The sequence below is a fragment of the Ammodytes marinus genome (assembly GCF_949987685.1).
Source record: "Ammodytes marinus genome assembly, chromosome: 17".
Classification (NCBI taxonomy): Eukaryota; Metazoa; Chordata; class Actinopteri; order Uranoscopiformes; family Ammodytidae; genus Ammodytes; species Ammodytes marinus.
This window is the reverse complement of record NC_137221.1, coordinates 19,466,408-19,484,516: the sequence shown is the minus strand read 5'-3', so window position 1 is coordinate 19,484,516 and position 18,109 is coordinate 19,466,408. Positions and strand designations below refer to the sequence as shown.

The following is an 18,109-nucleotide window of genomic DNA, read 5'->3' as shown; positions in this document are numbered from 1 at the left end:
TTCCCCTCAATCTCCCTGTTAGATCAACAACAGGGCGCTTGAATAACAATCCAATTGCCACTGTGGTGTAATGCCCAATACAGGAACACACCCGGTTAAAGGTGGAGGCCGCGATTCTGGGAGAGCTTGTTGACGAATACATTTTCATGTCAAAATCTGTGAATATCTACTCACGATCCGCTACCTGTACTTTGTGTGGACTGAAAAAAAATCCAGTGTCAATACACACCCTAGGCTTTGTATACAGGTATGTTGCTAGCTTTAGTAGCCCCCCTTTGTTTACATTTACCAGTTGTCAGAGCCTATGGCTGTGTATTAACACTAGATTTTTTCACTATGGACAGGCAGCAGATTTTAAGGAGATATTCACTGATTTTGACATAAAGGTATTTTGTCAACAAGCATTCTCCAGCATCTCTGACTCCACCTTTAAGTGACACACTGTCAGAAAACATCCAGACTTTTGTTGTTTGAAGTTAACTTAAAAAGACATGTGTCGCCTTGAAACCAAATTGTTCACCGTGTCCATCCATTCTACACGTCCGACTCTTTTGGAAAGCAGACAATCAATACTGCAAAGAATGCCAAACAAAAAATACGTTTACCTTTATTCAGTGAATTTGGACTCCTGTCAGAATCTATGACGCTTGCCAAGGCCTCTGATTGACTGGTAGGAGAGAGTCTTGGGTTTCAGAGTGCAGAGTTAATTAGATAGATTTACTGGAGGAAGGTGACTGTGGCAGACCAAGATGATCGGACCGCTGTCAGGGGGGCCAGGGCTGCTGTTATTTACGGAGAACTGTGTGTGTGTGTGTGTGTGTGTGTGTGTGTGTGTGTGTGTGTGTGTGTGTGTGTGTGTGTGTGTGTGTGTGTGTGTGTGTGTGGCAGGCAGCCGAGTGCACCAGGCCCCTCATTACCGATCCCCTCTCCAATCACAGGGTGGATTTATGGCGGCCGCCGGGTGTGTGTGAAAGCCCCCGTAGTGAGGTAGTTAGGTGCTCCAGCACATCCACAGCCATACACATCACCTTTATAGTCTTCTCCTGTCCTATTCTTACATCAGAAGCCAAGCCGTAGTGGTGGGACTCCCCAATGCTCAGGAGCGAAACATCAAACGGCTTTAATTAAAGTAAATACCAGTCGGGATGTTGAAAGCAATATAATTTGAAGGACTATTTTTTAATTTCTATGTTAAATTTTTCTGCAGTGGAAGCCATGGCAAAAAAAAAAGCAGTTGAGCGAGCTGGTATTTCCGGGACTTTAGACCTACTCAACATGCTCTATTGTAAATAAGGAGCTAATAGATAGGTGGAAATCCCTCGATAGTCAAGGACTTGCCAGACAAAAAATGCTTCTTCAGAAAATAAGTTTGATAAAAACAAGCAATGCTAGGTGTAATAAGTCTAATGAATCGGCCAATTGAAAAAGTTAAAATTCACATGGTAAGATTTCTTGAGAAAAGATGCTATATCAAGATATAGAAGATATCTTGAAATCAGCTAATTTTTTAGCTTTATTTTATGACTCGAGTGTTAGGAAGTGTGGTGTGTATCCTAATAAGCCTGTAATGCTCAAAAGCAGGTCTACCCCCGACTTGTCCATGTCATTCTCTTAATTTCAAATGCAATTGAACTTATTTTAAGTGGCACTCTTCTAGATTTAAGATAATCACTTACTTGAAATAAGATCATTAAGTGATATTTTAGCATTAGATGTATCTTGAGCTAAGCTAGAAATTGAGCATGTGTTATACAGTATAGGAAGAGCTTTTGTGTCATAGAAAGCCAGCCTTGTAATCTTCATTTTCAATTCAAGCGTATTGAACTAACAAGTCCCCATACATATCACTAAATTGTTGCTTGTTAGTTGATTGTGTCTTATATTAAGGGTCATTGGATATTTTGAAATAGACATAAGACCAATATACTTGGTGAGATTTAGAAATGTTGCAGTGTGCAGCACTTTGTTGCTGCCTGTCACTTTACAGAGAACCCAAAAACAACAACATTGAAAGGTCCCAGCACATGGTAAATTAAAGCACTTTGTGTTAATGGGGCCCTATTGACCCGCTTCGATTGGGGCTGAAATTGGCTTGTATATAGGGGTTAGAGAGTCGCGAGGAAGTCCTCCAAAGCCACGTGTTCATCAATTACAGTTTGTGTACAATAATTGTGTCGTATTGATTTCTCTGCTTCATCAACTTTGCCGGCGTCCCCTCCCCCTCCGCCTCTCTCTCTCTCTTTCTTGCTTTCTCTCTCTCTCACTCACTCTTTGGCCTCAGACTGGTGCATCCCTGCCACCTCAGCCCACACTGTGACATTGCCGTGCCATATTGTTAGCATCATTTATTCCACTTTATGAGACATCCAGCAACCGGGCAGGGCAGATATATTCTGTGGAGTGTAGAATTTCACTTGTTTTATGGCTTTCAGCAATCTGATATTCCGGGTCAGTACTGCCACCAATAGCGACTATCGACCATGCCTTTGACCTATTGACATTAAATACATTTCCTTTGTCAATGTCATTATACATTTACATTTTTTTCATAGCGCCATGACAATCAATCCCTGGCCTCACGTCACCTATCTATATAAATGATGAAGCAATGGGGTGTAGTCGATTTCAATTTAGGGGAAAAGAGAACACTTGTATTGGATGGGTACTTGTTATTCATAGATACTCTCCACATTGAGTTTAGGTTATTGGAATTTGTATGGGCAGAGGAAAAGTTGGCTCTGTGTACAGTATGTGTCTCCTGTGAATATACCAGCTTTGGTTCCTTGGATATATGAATAGATTTCACCGGAAGAGCGCTGCACAGGAGACATTTACATAAGGAAGAATAGGTATTTAGATGTTTATTTTATTTATTTATTTAACCTTTATTTACCCAGGCAAGCAAATTAAGAACAAAATTCTTATTTTCAAGTGCAGCCTGAAGGGGAAGGGGGAGGGGAGTGCTAAAAGTGAAAACAAGGTTATATATATATATTACACTTTTACAAAAATATATAAAATACACTTTAAAAAATTCAATATAATACAATACAATAAAATAAACAGTTAATCAATAGTGTATGACAAGAAGGGATGTTATACCTAAGGTAAAGGAACTCCACACTATAGAGAATTATCCATTACAAGTAGTAAGTCCTACAAAGAATACAATGATTAGAATTAAGATAACTCACACAAAGAGGAAAAAAACAAAACAAAAAAAGCGAACGTAACACCACACAGTGACAACCGCTGCATCTAAGCAAGAGACACAAACACAGACATCCAGACAATAAGCCTGATAGAACTAGAACTACCACCTGGCAGTTATATGCTTCAACGAGGCACACAATTTCCAAATGGTAAAAGAACAGTGAAGGTTGCCAAAACAAAAGAAGGCAAAAGCTCCGAATAAACTACAATGTGATACAAGGTCACCGCAACCTGTCAATATGAAAGGGTTGTAGTGACCTTTGACCTCCAAAATCTAATCAGTTCACCCTGGAGTCCACTTGTAAGTTTGTGCTGAATTTAACAAAATATCCCCCAGTGACCTTGACCTTTGAACCATGACCTGAGAACCAACTCTGATCAGAGCATCATTGAGTCAGAGTCGACAGTTGTGCAAAATCGGAAGAAAATCCCTCAAAGCGTTCTTGAGATATCATGTTCAACCCGAAAACATAATGCCGCCATAAAAGAACAATTGACAGTCTCCCCTTCAAGATATGAGTGGTGTTACAATCAGCACAAAGAGCCATAGAAAAAATAAAAATAATAAGTTCAACATTGTTGTGTGTGCCAATGAAGTGCCAATTCACATTTTCAGATGCAGCTGTTCCCCCACCAGCAATGTACATTAGAGGATCTGGCTAGCACTTGGATTGAAGCTATAACAGACCACTTTAGATACCACTTTAGTACATTAAAGAGAATGGCATTGAATTATAATTTGAAACGATCACACCACGACAACACAGTTAAAGAGTTCAGTGAGATCCCGTGCAGAACAAAATAACAAAACAGAGAAGAAGTGGTTGGCATCATTTTCTCAATGACATTGCCGTCTTTAGTCCACGCTTGGCTTTCAATCCACGGCTACAGATTTGTCTCTCCGAGCTTTTTATCCATGTGAGGTGAAAGTTATACATCAGTATTCAAAATGCTTTCCACAAATCTCTCCCCCCCCCCCCCCACACACACGCGAGGAATGATCGAATGATCCTCTGGAATAATATTCTAAAATCACCTACTCAGCATCTCTACTTATCGGCCCGCGCCACCTGCTAGATGTCAGCAAGCGAGAGGGGGAGACAGGGAGAGAGAGAGAGAGAGAGAGAGAGACAAGGAGAGAGAGGGATGATTCAGATAAAAAGGATTTTCCAAAAGGAATGGACAGCGCTGAATGGATTTTCAACACTATATTATGAAGACGTATCTTCTCTTTCCCATTCACGGCCCCACATACATACACTGACACACTGCTGCTCTCCATACGCACACTATATCCTCCCCACGGCGTTATCTCCCTCTACCCTTTATTTCTCTCACACAAAGCGTTCAGCAGACAGCTTTTGCAGATGTTCCCTATACTCTCCCACAGGCAAAGGCCCGCCCAACCACATTCTCCCATTTTAAGCAAACCAGCCCCTTATTATCATACTTGGGATGTAATTGAATTAAGCAGCAGTTTAAAGACGGGCATATTCGCACAATCAAATAAGCACAATCAAAACTAAACTGCTTTTTACATACTATAATTGAGTTTTTCAATTATGTTCAGGGCTCTGAAAACAATCTACTTGATGTTGTTAGCCTCTTTATGTGGTAAAGGTAAATAATTAAAGGTGCACTATGTAATCTTTGGTGTGTCGGAGAAGTGCATTTTTTGTAAGGTATTCTCATAAACAAACTTCACTCGCAGGAAAATTGGATCCCTGGAACACTGTTAGAAAGTTAGAGTATGTGTTTTTTTTGCAAACTACCTTATGGCTCTGTAAATGCAAACAAATCCCCCCCCACCTCTAAAACTGCACAGTGCACCTTAAGAGGAAATGCTGTGCTGTCCTTTCAGAATCAACCTAACTCATTTTGATGAACTCCGCTTTAATCTACATTACATCTAGCCGTGGCTCTCGCCGTTTTTTTAATTTGCTTGTTGACAATGCAGTGCGGTTTTTCAATATTGCTGACTCAGCCTGGATGTGCAACACACCACTAATGAGGTCGACAGCAGAGGCCTTACCATTTGCTCATTTAGATCTCGTTTTTTCTTTCTATTTAATTTACAGACGTTTGAATTTGGATTGAAAAAGAGGGTATCGATTGTAGTGTTTATTATATCTACATTAGGAGCTGACGAGTGGGAGGCTGCACTATAGAAGTGGCCGTGTCCTGTCTGTTTAAAACCCCTGGGTTGTGTGCCTCGCTCGGCTCTTATGATTCCATTACAGAGGCAGTCTTTACTCACTGGCATTGACTAATGGATAGCCTTTGCTTCTGTGCCGAGTGGAGGCTGCTGTATGATGTGCTTCAGCAGGCCTAGAAATGAGAACGGCTAAGGAACTCCACAAAGGAGGCTGTGTGAAATCAGACTGGATGAGCCCCAGCTAAAGCCCTGCAGGCTGGATCTGAGAGCATTTGAACGCTGCTGCCTCTGTGGCACAGATTGGTTGGGCGTGTACTGTTTGTGTTATTTACCGGTGGAGTGCTGCAGCTATCGTGCAAGCAAGAGTCTTTTGATTCATCCCCTCGCCAGCACACCTGCTGAAGACTGTGCATTCTCAAGTCATCATGGCTCATGGAGTGAGGCTCAGCCAAGAGCCTGTGGCTACACACAGATCTAAGAACAATATGTGTTCCTTGTCTGATAAGAAATTGTAATCATGGGAAAGTATCTCAGTTGTGCAACAGTTGACGAGACCTCCCACGATCTTTCCAATAGGCCTATAGGAAAGAGCAAGATTGACAGCAGCTAATGCTCTATTACATTCAAACTATTTTAATTGTGCAACATTGCCCCCTAAAGTTTTTCTCTGGTTTATCTCACCAGGCTCCTTTAGGAGCCCATGTCAGAAGACTACTCTGGACAACGCTTGCTGTCGAAATTTATTTTTGTCAGAAAAAGGGAATATCTCTTCAAGATCAGCTACCATGTAGTCTATACTGTAGGCTATGTAAAATGACAGGTAGCGGGTAATGGGGAGATATTTACTGATTTTGACAAAGTGATTTTGACAATAAGTCAATCCTAATTAGGCCTACCTCTAATCTCCTCACCTACAATTGACCTACTCCTAAGTGTCCACGGATGCAACTCAGCTGCATCAGCTCTATCTACTGTAGCCTTGGCCTACATGGGATGATAGGAGGAGTGCGACATTGGCTTTGGAATAATCAATGGTCTCGGACGTGAAATCATGTTTCCCTTTGACCTTCTCCTGGTGTGGCACTTGATTGGGCCATGTATGCAATGAACGCCGATACGTCTGATGTATGCATATAGTTGGTATGGTATAGTGTAGTTGGGCGGGTGTATCGTTTAGTTATTTGAGCCTGGCGCGCCCTCTGGTGGCAGGACGTCGGCGTTATAGTGTGACATTTCCGTCTCCGGCAGACATATCGCTTACAGGCGCAAATTCTGGGAAAGCTAGAGGAGAGAAAGGATTTAAAATAGATTTCCATCTGTAACATTTGATACTACCAAGCCACATAGGACACAATGGGTAAGCTGTTCGGCAAATCGTTGGTACAGATATGATGTCAAATGGTAAAGGACTCGTGTGTGTCATCGGGAGTAACGATTATGAAATCCTCATCCTGTCACTGGTGTTCAGCTAGTTGGCTAACTCCTTGGCTAGCTAACGATGCTACCATTTAGCGCCGGATGGGTTGCTATTTTTTACTTGCTGTACATTATAATAAACTATCGACAAACCATATGCCACAGAGGACGTAATAATATAATTCCAACCCATTCCGACAAGCAGTGTCAGTGTCATTTGTGAGCCAACTTGGAGAAATTTGGCTAAGGGCTACTAGCAGTCTAGCACCGTATCGTTTTTATTGCTATTTCAAACACACATGTGTCGTGTTATGTTCAAATATGTTATCGACTCTGTCAAGATATTGCCTTGTCTGTCGCCAACTGGAAAATAGCATTCGCCAGTCTCCTGTGCTTATTTACAACTGTTGCTAGCTGTAAGCTAACGTTAGCAAGCTGTCGAGGACAGTGCTTTTTAGTGGATATTTCAAAAACGTTGTTTATTTGGATGTTTGTTCTCTGCTATTCTGTGGGAAAGTCGACTGTAACTTGGCAAGAGTGTTAATACGACTGATAACATTTTACAAGTCATCACTTACAAGATGACACAATCGAATAGTTGATTTTATTGGGCACACGTTTGTCTAAGCGCAGGGGCTAGCGCTAACATTAGCTTAGCTGCGATAGCTCTGTTATTCAGTCTTGCTCATAAAACCCAATTATTCACATTTTACTTTATGAACATATAACTAATTTAATATAGTTAGTTTTCATATTCAACGGTTTGGTAATACCTTATAAAGCAGAGAGCTAATTTAAATCATGGAACATTTTTGTCGGCTTGCTAACACGAGTGAGCAACAGTGACACTGACATATCTGACAGTACAGTCATGAACCAACCAGCGTGTACAGTACATGTGACTCCGGGGCTCCCCATGATTTCCAGAGTGTTCCCGCACGGGCTTACCGGTGCATGTTTATTTGTGTTTGTTTGTTTTGTTGCTTTGCACGTCTTGTCATTAACAAGGTTAGCCTTTAATAAGGAAACTGTCAAAAGCCATATGTTTGGCATTTATTTGCTGACATGACTTGATGTTTAGAGTTCTTCTTCCATCACTTTACAACAGAGGGTTTCCATTCCACGCCTATTGTTTTCAGATGGTGACAGAAATCTCTGTAGCGTATACCACAGACATTAGCAAATAAAACCTAATCTCTTAGCAATGTTGGATACCACCAAATGCAACTAGGACCATGATTGTTTTTTCTTCCATTGTGCTGACGAATGCTTCAAGGCCTTCCACCATTCTGCTTTCTTTTCCTGACTAACTCCTTGCGGTAGTAGGTAGATAGGGTCTCCTCTCCTCCCAAATGCCAAAGCAGACATAGCGCTGTCAGCTCCCTCCATTTCTGTTTCATCCAGCTCCAATGGATATGCAGCACACACAGAGAAGCTTATCAAAACACAGTAGAGAAATGAGAGCATCCAGCAGCAACCTGTGCTCGTGTGCCGTTCACGCCTGTGGCTTTACCATCTGCACACATTACGCTCATACATAAGCTTATTATGAAGCTGGTCCTGGTTGTGCTAATGCCCCCGAAACCATAACATGACCTCAATTTGCGCCACTTGTTCCGATATTTAACCTCGGAAACCACCCGCTGGCAGCTGCAATGGAAGGCTTTTTGGCACAGAAGGCTGGCACCATCCTGCGCTGGTGGCAGTTTTTTTTTAATGTTGTCCCGGCCCTCACTTCTCTTTCTCTCCCTTTCCGCCCCCGGGTGACTCAGGGCTCTGCTGCCCAGTGCCCTGTTCTGGTGGCATGACTGCACAAATGCAGAGAATGGGCAGTCTGTCCTGTGCCGGCACAGCAGTGGGCACCAATTTATGCTAACTCTGCGATTTAACTCTACTGAATAAATAAGTTTGTGCTGCCCGCCCGCTGACCGGTTGATGAGGAGCTTAGCTGTGTGTGTGTGTGCGTGCGTGCGTGTGTATTTTTAGTCTATGTTTTCTATGAGCTTGTTTATACAAGGCATATTTATATATAGACTTATGTACGTACGTGCTGTTTTATAATCACGGCCTATTATTAGAGAGATGTCCCCTGACTCTTTCCTACCCCTCAACTTGGCTGTAGCATTTGGTGCACAACTTGCATAGTTTCTTGCTTGTGTTTTAATACTGATGTTTATGTGTGTGTGTGTGTGTGTGTTTGTCCAATCAGAGCCGTCAGCCAGTCCGGCCAAAGATACCGACAGGATGAACCGCTACAAGAACAAAGCTCTGAACCCAGAGGAGATGAGGCGCAGGAGAGAGGATGAGAGCATCCAACTCAGGAAACAGAAACGAGAACAACAGGTATTAGCCAAGCCCCTCTCTCCCACTCCTATGATCCTTCATCTCCCTTGTTGAGTTCATAGCAGTAACTGTAGTCTATCTATACCAGGGATGTCCATTTTGAGTTTTTTTCTGAAAGATAACCCACCCTCATTAACCCATCATGGCAAATCACCCGGATTGCTGACTCCACCTTTTAAATGTAGCCTATTTATAGTGAAATTAGGGTTGTGTTGCGCAATAGAGAGACTTTCATTTTAATCTATGCTGCTTTCTGCACCAGTTCATTTTTGCTCAGAGGCATAAAGACGACCTAAACAGAACCTTACTAACCGGACCTTAAGGTGGTCTGTCTGATAAATGAATATTGTTACCTTGTATGACTTGCTTCAGTTCAGTACATCATCTGCATCATCAATGCAGAATTTGAACGTGAAACTGTGTTATTGTGTTTTACCGTTTAATCAAGTCTGTTCGTTTTTTAGATCTGCGGTTCAGTTTGAAATAAATACTTCTCCCAACTCTGCACCTAGTCTGCAGAATCTAGTCTGCCCACACACACACACACACACACACACACACACACACACACACACACACACACACACACACACACACACACACACACACACACACACACACACACACACACACACACACACTCTTTAGGGGTCTGATATATTGACAAAAATGTCTATATTTTTGTAGATTTTGCCAATAACGATAATTTGACCATATCTTGCATGGCTCCAATGTGTTTGTTAAAGCTTTGTATTGTAGGCCTACTAGGTTGCTCTTGTTCATAGTGTATCAGATGTTAATGATCATTTTAAGAAAAACGTATTTTTAAACTGATATAATATTACCGGTGATCGGTTAAAAGTCTTATTGGTTTACGGTTAACATTGAACATGCTTAATATACTGATAATAGTCTGGTTTGAATGTCTGTATTGATTCTGGTTGTGTTTTTAATCACAGCTTTTCAAGAGGAGGAACGTGGACATTGTCAATGAAGAGGATGCCATGTTTGAAAGTCCTCTGGTGGACTCCTACCTCAGCTCTCCAGTAACAGTGAGTGTTAATTTTCCAATTCCACTCGCACAACATAGTCAAAAAAAAGGCTCACAAAGGACCTATCAGAGATTATTTCACATTATATTTCTCTTTCGATAGCAATTGTAGCCTAGTCTATTTTCCAGCCTGCAGCTTAGGAAATAGTCCATTCTGTGCTGTGTGTGTAAAGAGTGCTTATGTATGTATTGTTGCAGGAAGGAGTCATTACCAGAGACATGGTTGAGATGCTTTTCTCAGAGGACCCAGAGCTCCAGCTCGCCACAACACAAAAGTTCAGAAAACTACTTTCCAAAGGTAGATGATGTAACGTACATACAGTAACTGTAGTGCCCGCTACCATAGGCCAAACAAAATCCATTATATCCATTTTTGTACTGTTGTTCATTTCAGAGCCCAACCCACCAATTGATGAAGTTATAAACACATCTGGAGTAGTAGAGAGGTTTGTGGAGTTCTTGAAGATGAGTGCCAACTGCACACTACAGGTCAGTACAGTATACAATGAATTGAAATATATGAATGATCATTTGTTTTAATTAAGATCCTATGGCTTCACGTTAAAATATTGTTTTTTTGCATTTTGTGCCCGTGCAGTTTGAAGCCGCTTGGGCACTGACCAACATAGCATCAGGCACATCCATGCAGACAAAGACTGTGATTGAGGCCGGAGCAGTGCCAATCTTCATAGAACTACTTAACTCTGACTTTGAAGACGTCCAGGAACAGGTAACACGCTTTCTTAACCGTTGATTGTTTGTCTTGCGTTGTGTCATACTCTTGTACCCACGGGTAACACAGGTTTGGTGTGTACTTTTCCCTGCAGGCTGTGTGGGCCTTGGGTAATATTGCGGGGGATAGTGCCGTATGCAGGGACTACGTGCTGAACTGCAACATCCTTCCACCACTATTAATGTAAGCACATCCTCCTTGAATCCTTATAGGAAGTACTTATTAAAGCCTTTATCTCATCTGTCTATAATAACATATTTCTGAAGTCATTATATACTGCTTTTGACGTTTCCTTGTCATCATCACAGGCTTCTGACCAAATCCACTAGATTGACCATGACAAGGAATGCAGTATGGGCACTGTCTAATCTCTGTAGAGGGAAAAACCCTCCACCTGCTTTTGAAAAGGTATCCCTACGCTTTATTGAGTAAACATAAAAAAAAAAAAAAAAAACTGCAATCATTTGAGATCAGGCTCACTGCTTTTTTTGATTTTCAACGTTTTTGCAATGGACATGTGAAGCTGTTGAAGAATGCATAATGGTGAGAACAGCTAGTCACAGTAGCGGGTGCAGGATAAAATCTGTATTTGTCAGGAGTTCGTGCACGAGGATTGCCATTCTTGCCAAACCTGGTTCTACAGCTTAAGTGTGATAGTTATCATTGCTTAACCATAGGGTAGATGGTTAGATATATAGACATAAAGACAGACTCACACACAGACACATACTAGAGATCAAATGTCGCAGTGTAGTAACAGTATTTTAACTTCATAGGATTTATTTTCTGAACTTGGTCACCTTATGGAAAATGTAACTCGACAACCTGCACTCAAAATAGTCTTAGATCTAGAAGAGCAGAAATGTCTGGTTGACGGGGCCAGAAGTCACAGCAGTTTTATGCCCTTCTAAATTAAAATGTATGAATTGCATTCATGTGAAATCCTGGTTATCAGCAGGCTCACCCAGTAAATGCTGCTGATACCAGGTCAGTTTGACAAGCAATTTTTTCAAATAAGCTAACAGGTCTAAACTCATATCAGAAGAACCAGCTTTCTTTAACCCACATGTGCATGAGAACATTTTGCTGGGAATGTTTTGTCTTGAGTGTATAGATATGCTTGGTGCCCGGTGAATATTTTCAGCATAGTTTTAAAAGAAAAACTTGAATAATGACTTTGAAAAAGGTCAGTCACGCTGCATATCTGCCGAAACGTTTTGCCTGATTTATCTATGTTGTTCTTGGGGCGGTTTGTTGATGTTATTCCTCATCATAAATATGCATTTGTGTCCGCTTTGTCTAGGTGTCACCCTGTCTGCCAGTGCTGTCCAGGCTTTTATTTAGCAGTGACCCAGACTTGCTGGCAGACGCCTGCTGGGCCCTGTCCTACCTCTCTGACGGCCCCAATGACAAGATCCAGGCTGTCATCGACTCTGGTGTCTGCAGGCGTCTGGTGGAACTGCTCATGTAAGTCCAGCCCTGGCTCTCTGTTGTCCTCCAAGTCACAGTGAGTATGACCTGTAAATACTGAATTCTCTTGTCTATTGAACCTGCAGGCACACTGACTACAAGGTGGCCTCCCCTGCCTTAAGAGCTGTAGGAAACATAGTCACTGGAGATGACATCCAAACCCAGGTGAGAGCATAAGAAATACAACTTAACATTATAACCAGTCCTTTATTGCAGGACTGTTGCATTACATTACATTAGTTTTAGCAAGGTGTTCCGTACACTGGCAACTGTATTGTCTATTTTCTTTCTAAAGGGCTCATTTGTAGTCTCTATGAGAAGCTCCATCTTGGTATGATGAGCACAATCTAGGAGGATTAAACAGCAACTGCTGTGTTACAATGAAGGAATATTTTACTTTGGGCATAGGCAGAGCCGTAAACTATACTTGGCTGTGTAAAAGACCACATTTCTTATTAGAAAAAAAATCATCCATGGTTTTGAGTTTTTATACTTCAACAAGAACCATTTTTATAACTGAATGAAAGCTTTGTTAACCCCATTGCTTTAATTGTTAAGTTTTTAATCTTAATCACAAACCGTTTTTTATAACCTGCTCGAAAGCTTTCTTACCCCTAAGGTAAATTCATTGTTAATTTTAGTTTTTATATTAAATCTTGAAGCGTTTTTTTATAATCGACTTCAAAGTTGTTTCACCCTCTCTGTGGCTGTGTGTAGGTGGTGTTGAACTGCTCAGCTCTGCCCTGTCTGCTGCACCTCCTCAGCAGTGCTAAAGAGTCCATTCGCAAAGAGGCCTGCTGGACCATCTCAAACATCACAGCTGGAAACAGAGCACAAATTCAGGTGACGCATAACACACAAAGCTTCCAACGAAAATGGGGACAAGCTGCAGCATAACCAGTCCACCTAAGGGGGGAATAAATGGGAATGGCTTTGTAGGAAATGACTATGAACACATTGTCCATTGTGATACTTGAAAATAACCTATATTTTTCTACAATATGAAACATTTGCTTCTCTCTGGTTGCCTGCCCTGCACTAATGTTGTTCTGTTCTACTGTAGTAATGTAGCTCTCACAGTTTAATGAAAAAATGATTACCAACACTCCTCTGTTTTGCTACTAATAAATAAGTACATTTATACAAGACTGTCCCCCGCGCGCCTCGACATTTTAAAAAAACTGTTGCCGAAGGATTCGCGATGGTCTGATGTGGAAATGGAATGTTAGCTGCAAATATGGCCGGATAAAAAAAAATCATGCTCCAAATCCCAAACCTGAGCGCTTATAGACGTGGTGACGTATGGCGAGACGCAATGGTGCCTGGCAATCGTGCTTGGGCACGATACGGGGCAACTTTGCCTAGTGTGTGAGTGCACCCTTGTATTCACGCTACAAAATACCTTCGATATATTACTTTATTTATGAGAAGTATGCACTGTATTATACACAGTCAGTAATATGCTCATCAATTATATTTCGTATCCCACTGGCTGACCTTTTTCTCCAGTAAAACTTTTTTTTTTTCTCTCTCGTGGGGGCTATAGTGTTTTGTAATAATATTATGCATGTCAAAATGAATGGCATTGTAATCATTTGTTGTCAACGTAACACACCATTGTTGACCTTATTGTTTTACTATTAAGTCCTTGTGTTTATTAATTATTTTTTGTTTTCTGTTTTCTTTATTGTGTGACCTTATCAAAACTAATTCAAACTGCATTTGCCCGATGTTCAAACCTAATCTGTGTTTTACATCATCTTCTAATAGTCTACTTTGGGTCTGCATTAGATTGTGTGGTTGATTTATAAATACTGGCCCTCACTCTTGGAAGCATAAAACCAACTGGCTGTATTTCTAGTATTCTTCTAATTCTATTAAAGTAATTACACAATGGTCTTTTTTTTCTTTTCTTTTTTACTCCTAAGATTTATCTATAATGTAGACCATGTAGAATTTGAGTTAAGATGGGCCCCTGAAATACACACATACATACAGATGCGTCCATTCATCCCAGCTTTTATGACCCACAATACAGTATCTGAGATTCAATGGACTTGACTCATTCTTACACGGCCACCAGGGGTTAGGTTTTGTGGAAGTTGCAAAGGTAAATATGTCCTAACTATGTTGAGGCAGCTTTTTGAAGAACGTCCCTGACTCCATATCTTCTCCTGACCCACAGACAGTAATAGATGCCAACATCTTCCCCGTGCTGATCGACATTCTACAGAAAGCAGAGTTCAGGACCAGGAAAGAGGCGGCCTGGGCCATCACTAACGCCACCTCGGGAGGAACACCGGAACAGATGAGGTCAGACCTTTAGTCAGTTAACCATAGTATGCTACAGTGTGCCCTCAACTAATAGCATGACCAGATTGCATCCGATGAATTATTCCTGATTCATGTATTCCTCTATTGATGGTCCAGCTTTGAGTGATGACTGAGCTTACACAACGACTATACTTTTTAGTTGGAAGAGTTTCTAACGACCATTAAAAATTCTTGACATGTTTGAACCGTCCAGTCAACTCATCTGTGTATCATGTCGGTATGCTTGAATTGACTGAGTTATGACTGTGAGAACAAGGGATAATCTAACTGTGGCATTCGCGTGCTAAGGGAATTTGAAGCATCGTAATTGCCTTCATGAGATGTGTGTCCAAACCACAGCTGTGCCAAATGTTTGACTGTGTTGAAAAGCAATCAGTCTACAATAACTACCCACCACTTGTGTTTACACAACACAGAGGCATGCGCCCGTCCCTTTCACCACTCAAGCTGTCTTTAGCCTTGTTTCCACTGATTGGCTCGATTTGGCGCGGCTTGCACGCATTTATTTGCTTTTCCACTATCAAAAGTTGGGAAAGGTACCAAAATAAGCCAGCCGAAGCGCACCCAATTTTGTCACCCTTTCGTTGGGGTACCAAGCTGTCCCAAACACACTGCAGTCATTTCATTAGTCGACGGAATCTTTTCCATGTTAGAGATAAACAGCCGTGTATAATCACCTCGACAGGAGTAAAGAGTTTTGTGCACAGAGAAAAATGTTGGCGCTCAGCTTTTTGTTTATTGTGAGGCGTTTTTCCTCTTCATTGAATTAATCAGCGGACTCCACTGTGTCCCGCTGCTTAGATGTCACAATACTGGTAGTTATGTAGCTGCCGTGGCCAGCGCTCTTCAACAGCTATGACACATAGACTGTACTCTAATCGTGGCTACCGCATTCCATCATACACCCGCCCAGGTTGATGTCAGCAGTGGAAACGCGAGCCAGATTTAGATCTGGGGAAATTAGGCATTTGCCTCTCATCTCTCCCTGACCAGTTTGAAATTCCCCTTTTTGATCTGGAGTAGGAACACTGTATTGTAAATAAACTCATGGCCCTGAAGTTAACCATAAGAATTAAATGTGTATATGTGTTGGTGTGTCTGTCCTTGTAGGTATCTGGTGAACCTGGGCTGCATTAAGCCCCTGTGTGACCTGCTGACGGTGATGGACTCTAAGATCGTCCAGGTTGCTCTGAACGGGCTGGAGAACATCCTGAGGCTGGGAGAGCAGGAGGCCAAGCAGGAGAACAGCGCCACCGGAGTCAATCCTTACTGCAGCCTCATCGAAGAAGCATATGGTAATGTGCTCCATATCCACACACATTTCCCCATTTTTAAAATGAAATTTAGACTAGTTGACTGATAGTGAGGAAAAACAAGCACATTATAAATGTTTTAGGAGCCATCTAGCCTTAACATTCTTCTAGACAATTACCAAGTGATTAATGTGAATGTCCTTGTACCGTTAATTACTAATATTGTGCACATTAAGAAAAACAAAAAACTAGAGTTTCCACACCGGTTTCTTGAGTGATAAATACAGTTGCTGTGCCTTTCCAGCGGCGGTCACGGAAACCTCTTTGCTTTGTGCTCTTTCCCCTTTTTATCTCTCTCCCTCTTCTACTAACCTACACCTATTTAGACACGCATTCATTTGCTAAAATACATTGATCTAATGTAAGGTTTTTTTCTTTCTTCTTCCAGGTCTGGACAAGATCGAGTTCCTCCAGAGCCACGACAACCAGGAGATCTACCAGAAGGCCTTTGACCTGATCGAGCACTACTTTGGGGTGGAGGACGAGGACAACAGTCTAGCCCCCCAGGTGGACCAGGCCAACCAGCAGTTCCTTTTCCCCCAGCAGGAGGCCCCTATGGAGGGCTTCCAGCTATAAGTCAAGCACCCCTTGTCCTTCTAAAAACACACACCATTTACCCTCTCCACACCCACCCACCCGCTCCTACCATCACCACAAACTAAAGCTAAAACTCTCCCACTATCCAGCCCCTACAAATGCCCCCCCCCGCCCCACCTTTTCATCATTTTCCTCAACCTATTGACTGGCTTGTATCCGGGCAGCCTCCTGTGTCAGCTGGCCAGGAAGGGGTGGCGGGGGGCGAGCCACACAAATGTGAGTCTGCCCTGGCTTTAAAAAAACGCACACACAAACATCTTCCTGCCATTTGTCAGCTCTTAGATTTCATCATTGGCAGTTACGATAATAACTTGTTGGTTAGTATATTTTATATACACTTACATTTCTTTTCCAATGGGACATTTCTTTTTTTCTTTTCTTTTTTTTCTTCCTTTTCTTTTTTAGGATTACCCACGCATCCCCTGGAAAGACTGGGGTGCATGGGGGTGAACTACGCCTAGCTCTTGATGTCAGTTTGACTAAGATTAGTTTCCCAAACCTTTAATTTATCTGCTCCTTTTTTAGTCCTTTTGGATAATTTTTTTCTTGATTGGCTTAGGGCTGATCTCTGCTTATCTTCTGATGGACAAACTAATCTCATCTGTAAAGGGGGTTCAGAGGCACAAGTGTCCGACAACAGAGTCTGATGCCCAAGCTAACGTGTGATTTTTTTTTTTTTTCCCCTTCCGATTAACTAACAAGTGGGACACATTTCGGGGGCAGGGTTGAGGTGGGAAGAAGTGGGAAGATTTCTAAAACTATCTGGACTTGGGAAGGGCTTTGAGTGGGGATATTAGGAAATGGTTTGCGTTTTTATAGGATATGTTTAAAGGGCATAACATCCAGGTTTGGAGGGTGGTATAGTTAGAAATCCAATGTTCGTCGTGTGCCGTGTTATTAATAACAATACATTTGAATTATGAAGTGATCTAACTATTAAAACGAGGCACAGCCCTGGGGGTTAAGGGGTGAAAAGAGCCGACGGCAGCAGCAGCAGCAAACTAAACTTATTGTTTACGTTGAATTGAATTCAAAGGATTGCAGATGTTGAAAGTAAGGTAAAATAAAATACCACTTGGCATCTCCTGGGGGAATTTCACGAGACAAAACATTTCTAGTTTGAAATGTCTTTTGATTTCTTTGAAACCCAGTGTAAACAGGTTGCTGCTGGTTAGCTAATAGGCCCCTCCCCCTCCCCAGATGTTGGTGGTAGGGTTTTTGCATGGTGTTCTATTACCCTGCCTCCTGTCACTGAGTATCCCTGGCCAAACAGACAGTTGGCACAGAGAGAAACAGAATTGTGTGAAGAGAAACTCTTATTTGGAGGTAAAAATCCCAAAGTGGGCCACAATCGATTGGTTTGATGACGTGAACAGTGCTAGTGAAGTGACGGTGGTGGTGTTTCTGTATAGTGGTAGAGTTGATATATAACCTATGGCATTCTGTATCACATTTATTTTTTTGAGAAAGGGGGAATGGTCAAC

General features: G+C 41.8%; 1 protein-coding gene across 1 annotated transcript; it reads left to right on the top strand.

Annotated features, from left to right (window-relative positions):
• The first annotated feature begins 6,595 nt into the window (after positions 1-6,595).
• Positions 6,596-17,329, top strand: kpna6 (karyopherin alpha 6 (importin alpha 7)). Its single transcript, XM_080045617.1, has 14 exons — positions 6,596-6,725; positions 8,994-9,127; positions 10,087-10,179; positions 10,377-10,476; positions 10,573-10,667; positions 10,777-10,908; positions 11,006-11,094; positions 11,220-11,319; positions 12,215-12,378; positions 12,468-12,546; positions 13,099-13,224; positions 14,567-14,694; positions 15,826-16,010; positions 16,417-17,329. The coding sequence occupies exons 1-14, from the start codon at positions 6,722-6,724 to the stop codon at positions 16,602-16,604; spliced, it is 1,617 nt and encodes a 538-aa protein (XP_079901743.1). The 5' UTR covers positions 6,596-6,721; the 3' UTR covers positions 16,605-17,329.
• Positions 17,330-18,109: the final 780 nt, after the last annotated feature.

Bases quoted from the DNA above. Each gene is read 5' to 3' on its own strand.
- kpna6 (XM_080045617.1), top strand. The intron at 9,128-10,086 runs GTATTAGCCAAG...TTTTAATCACAG, and splicing joins AACAGAAACGAGAACAACAG to CTTTTCAAGAGGAGGAACGT. The intron at 12,379-12,467 runs GTAAGTCCAGCC...TTGAACCTGCAG, and splicing joins CGTCTGGTGGAACTGCTCAT to GCACACTGACTACAAGGTGG.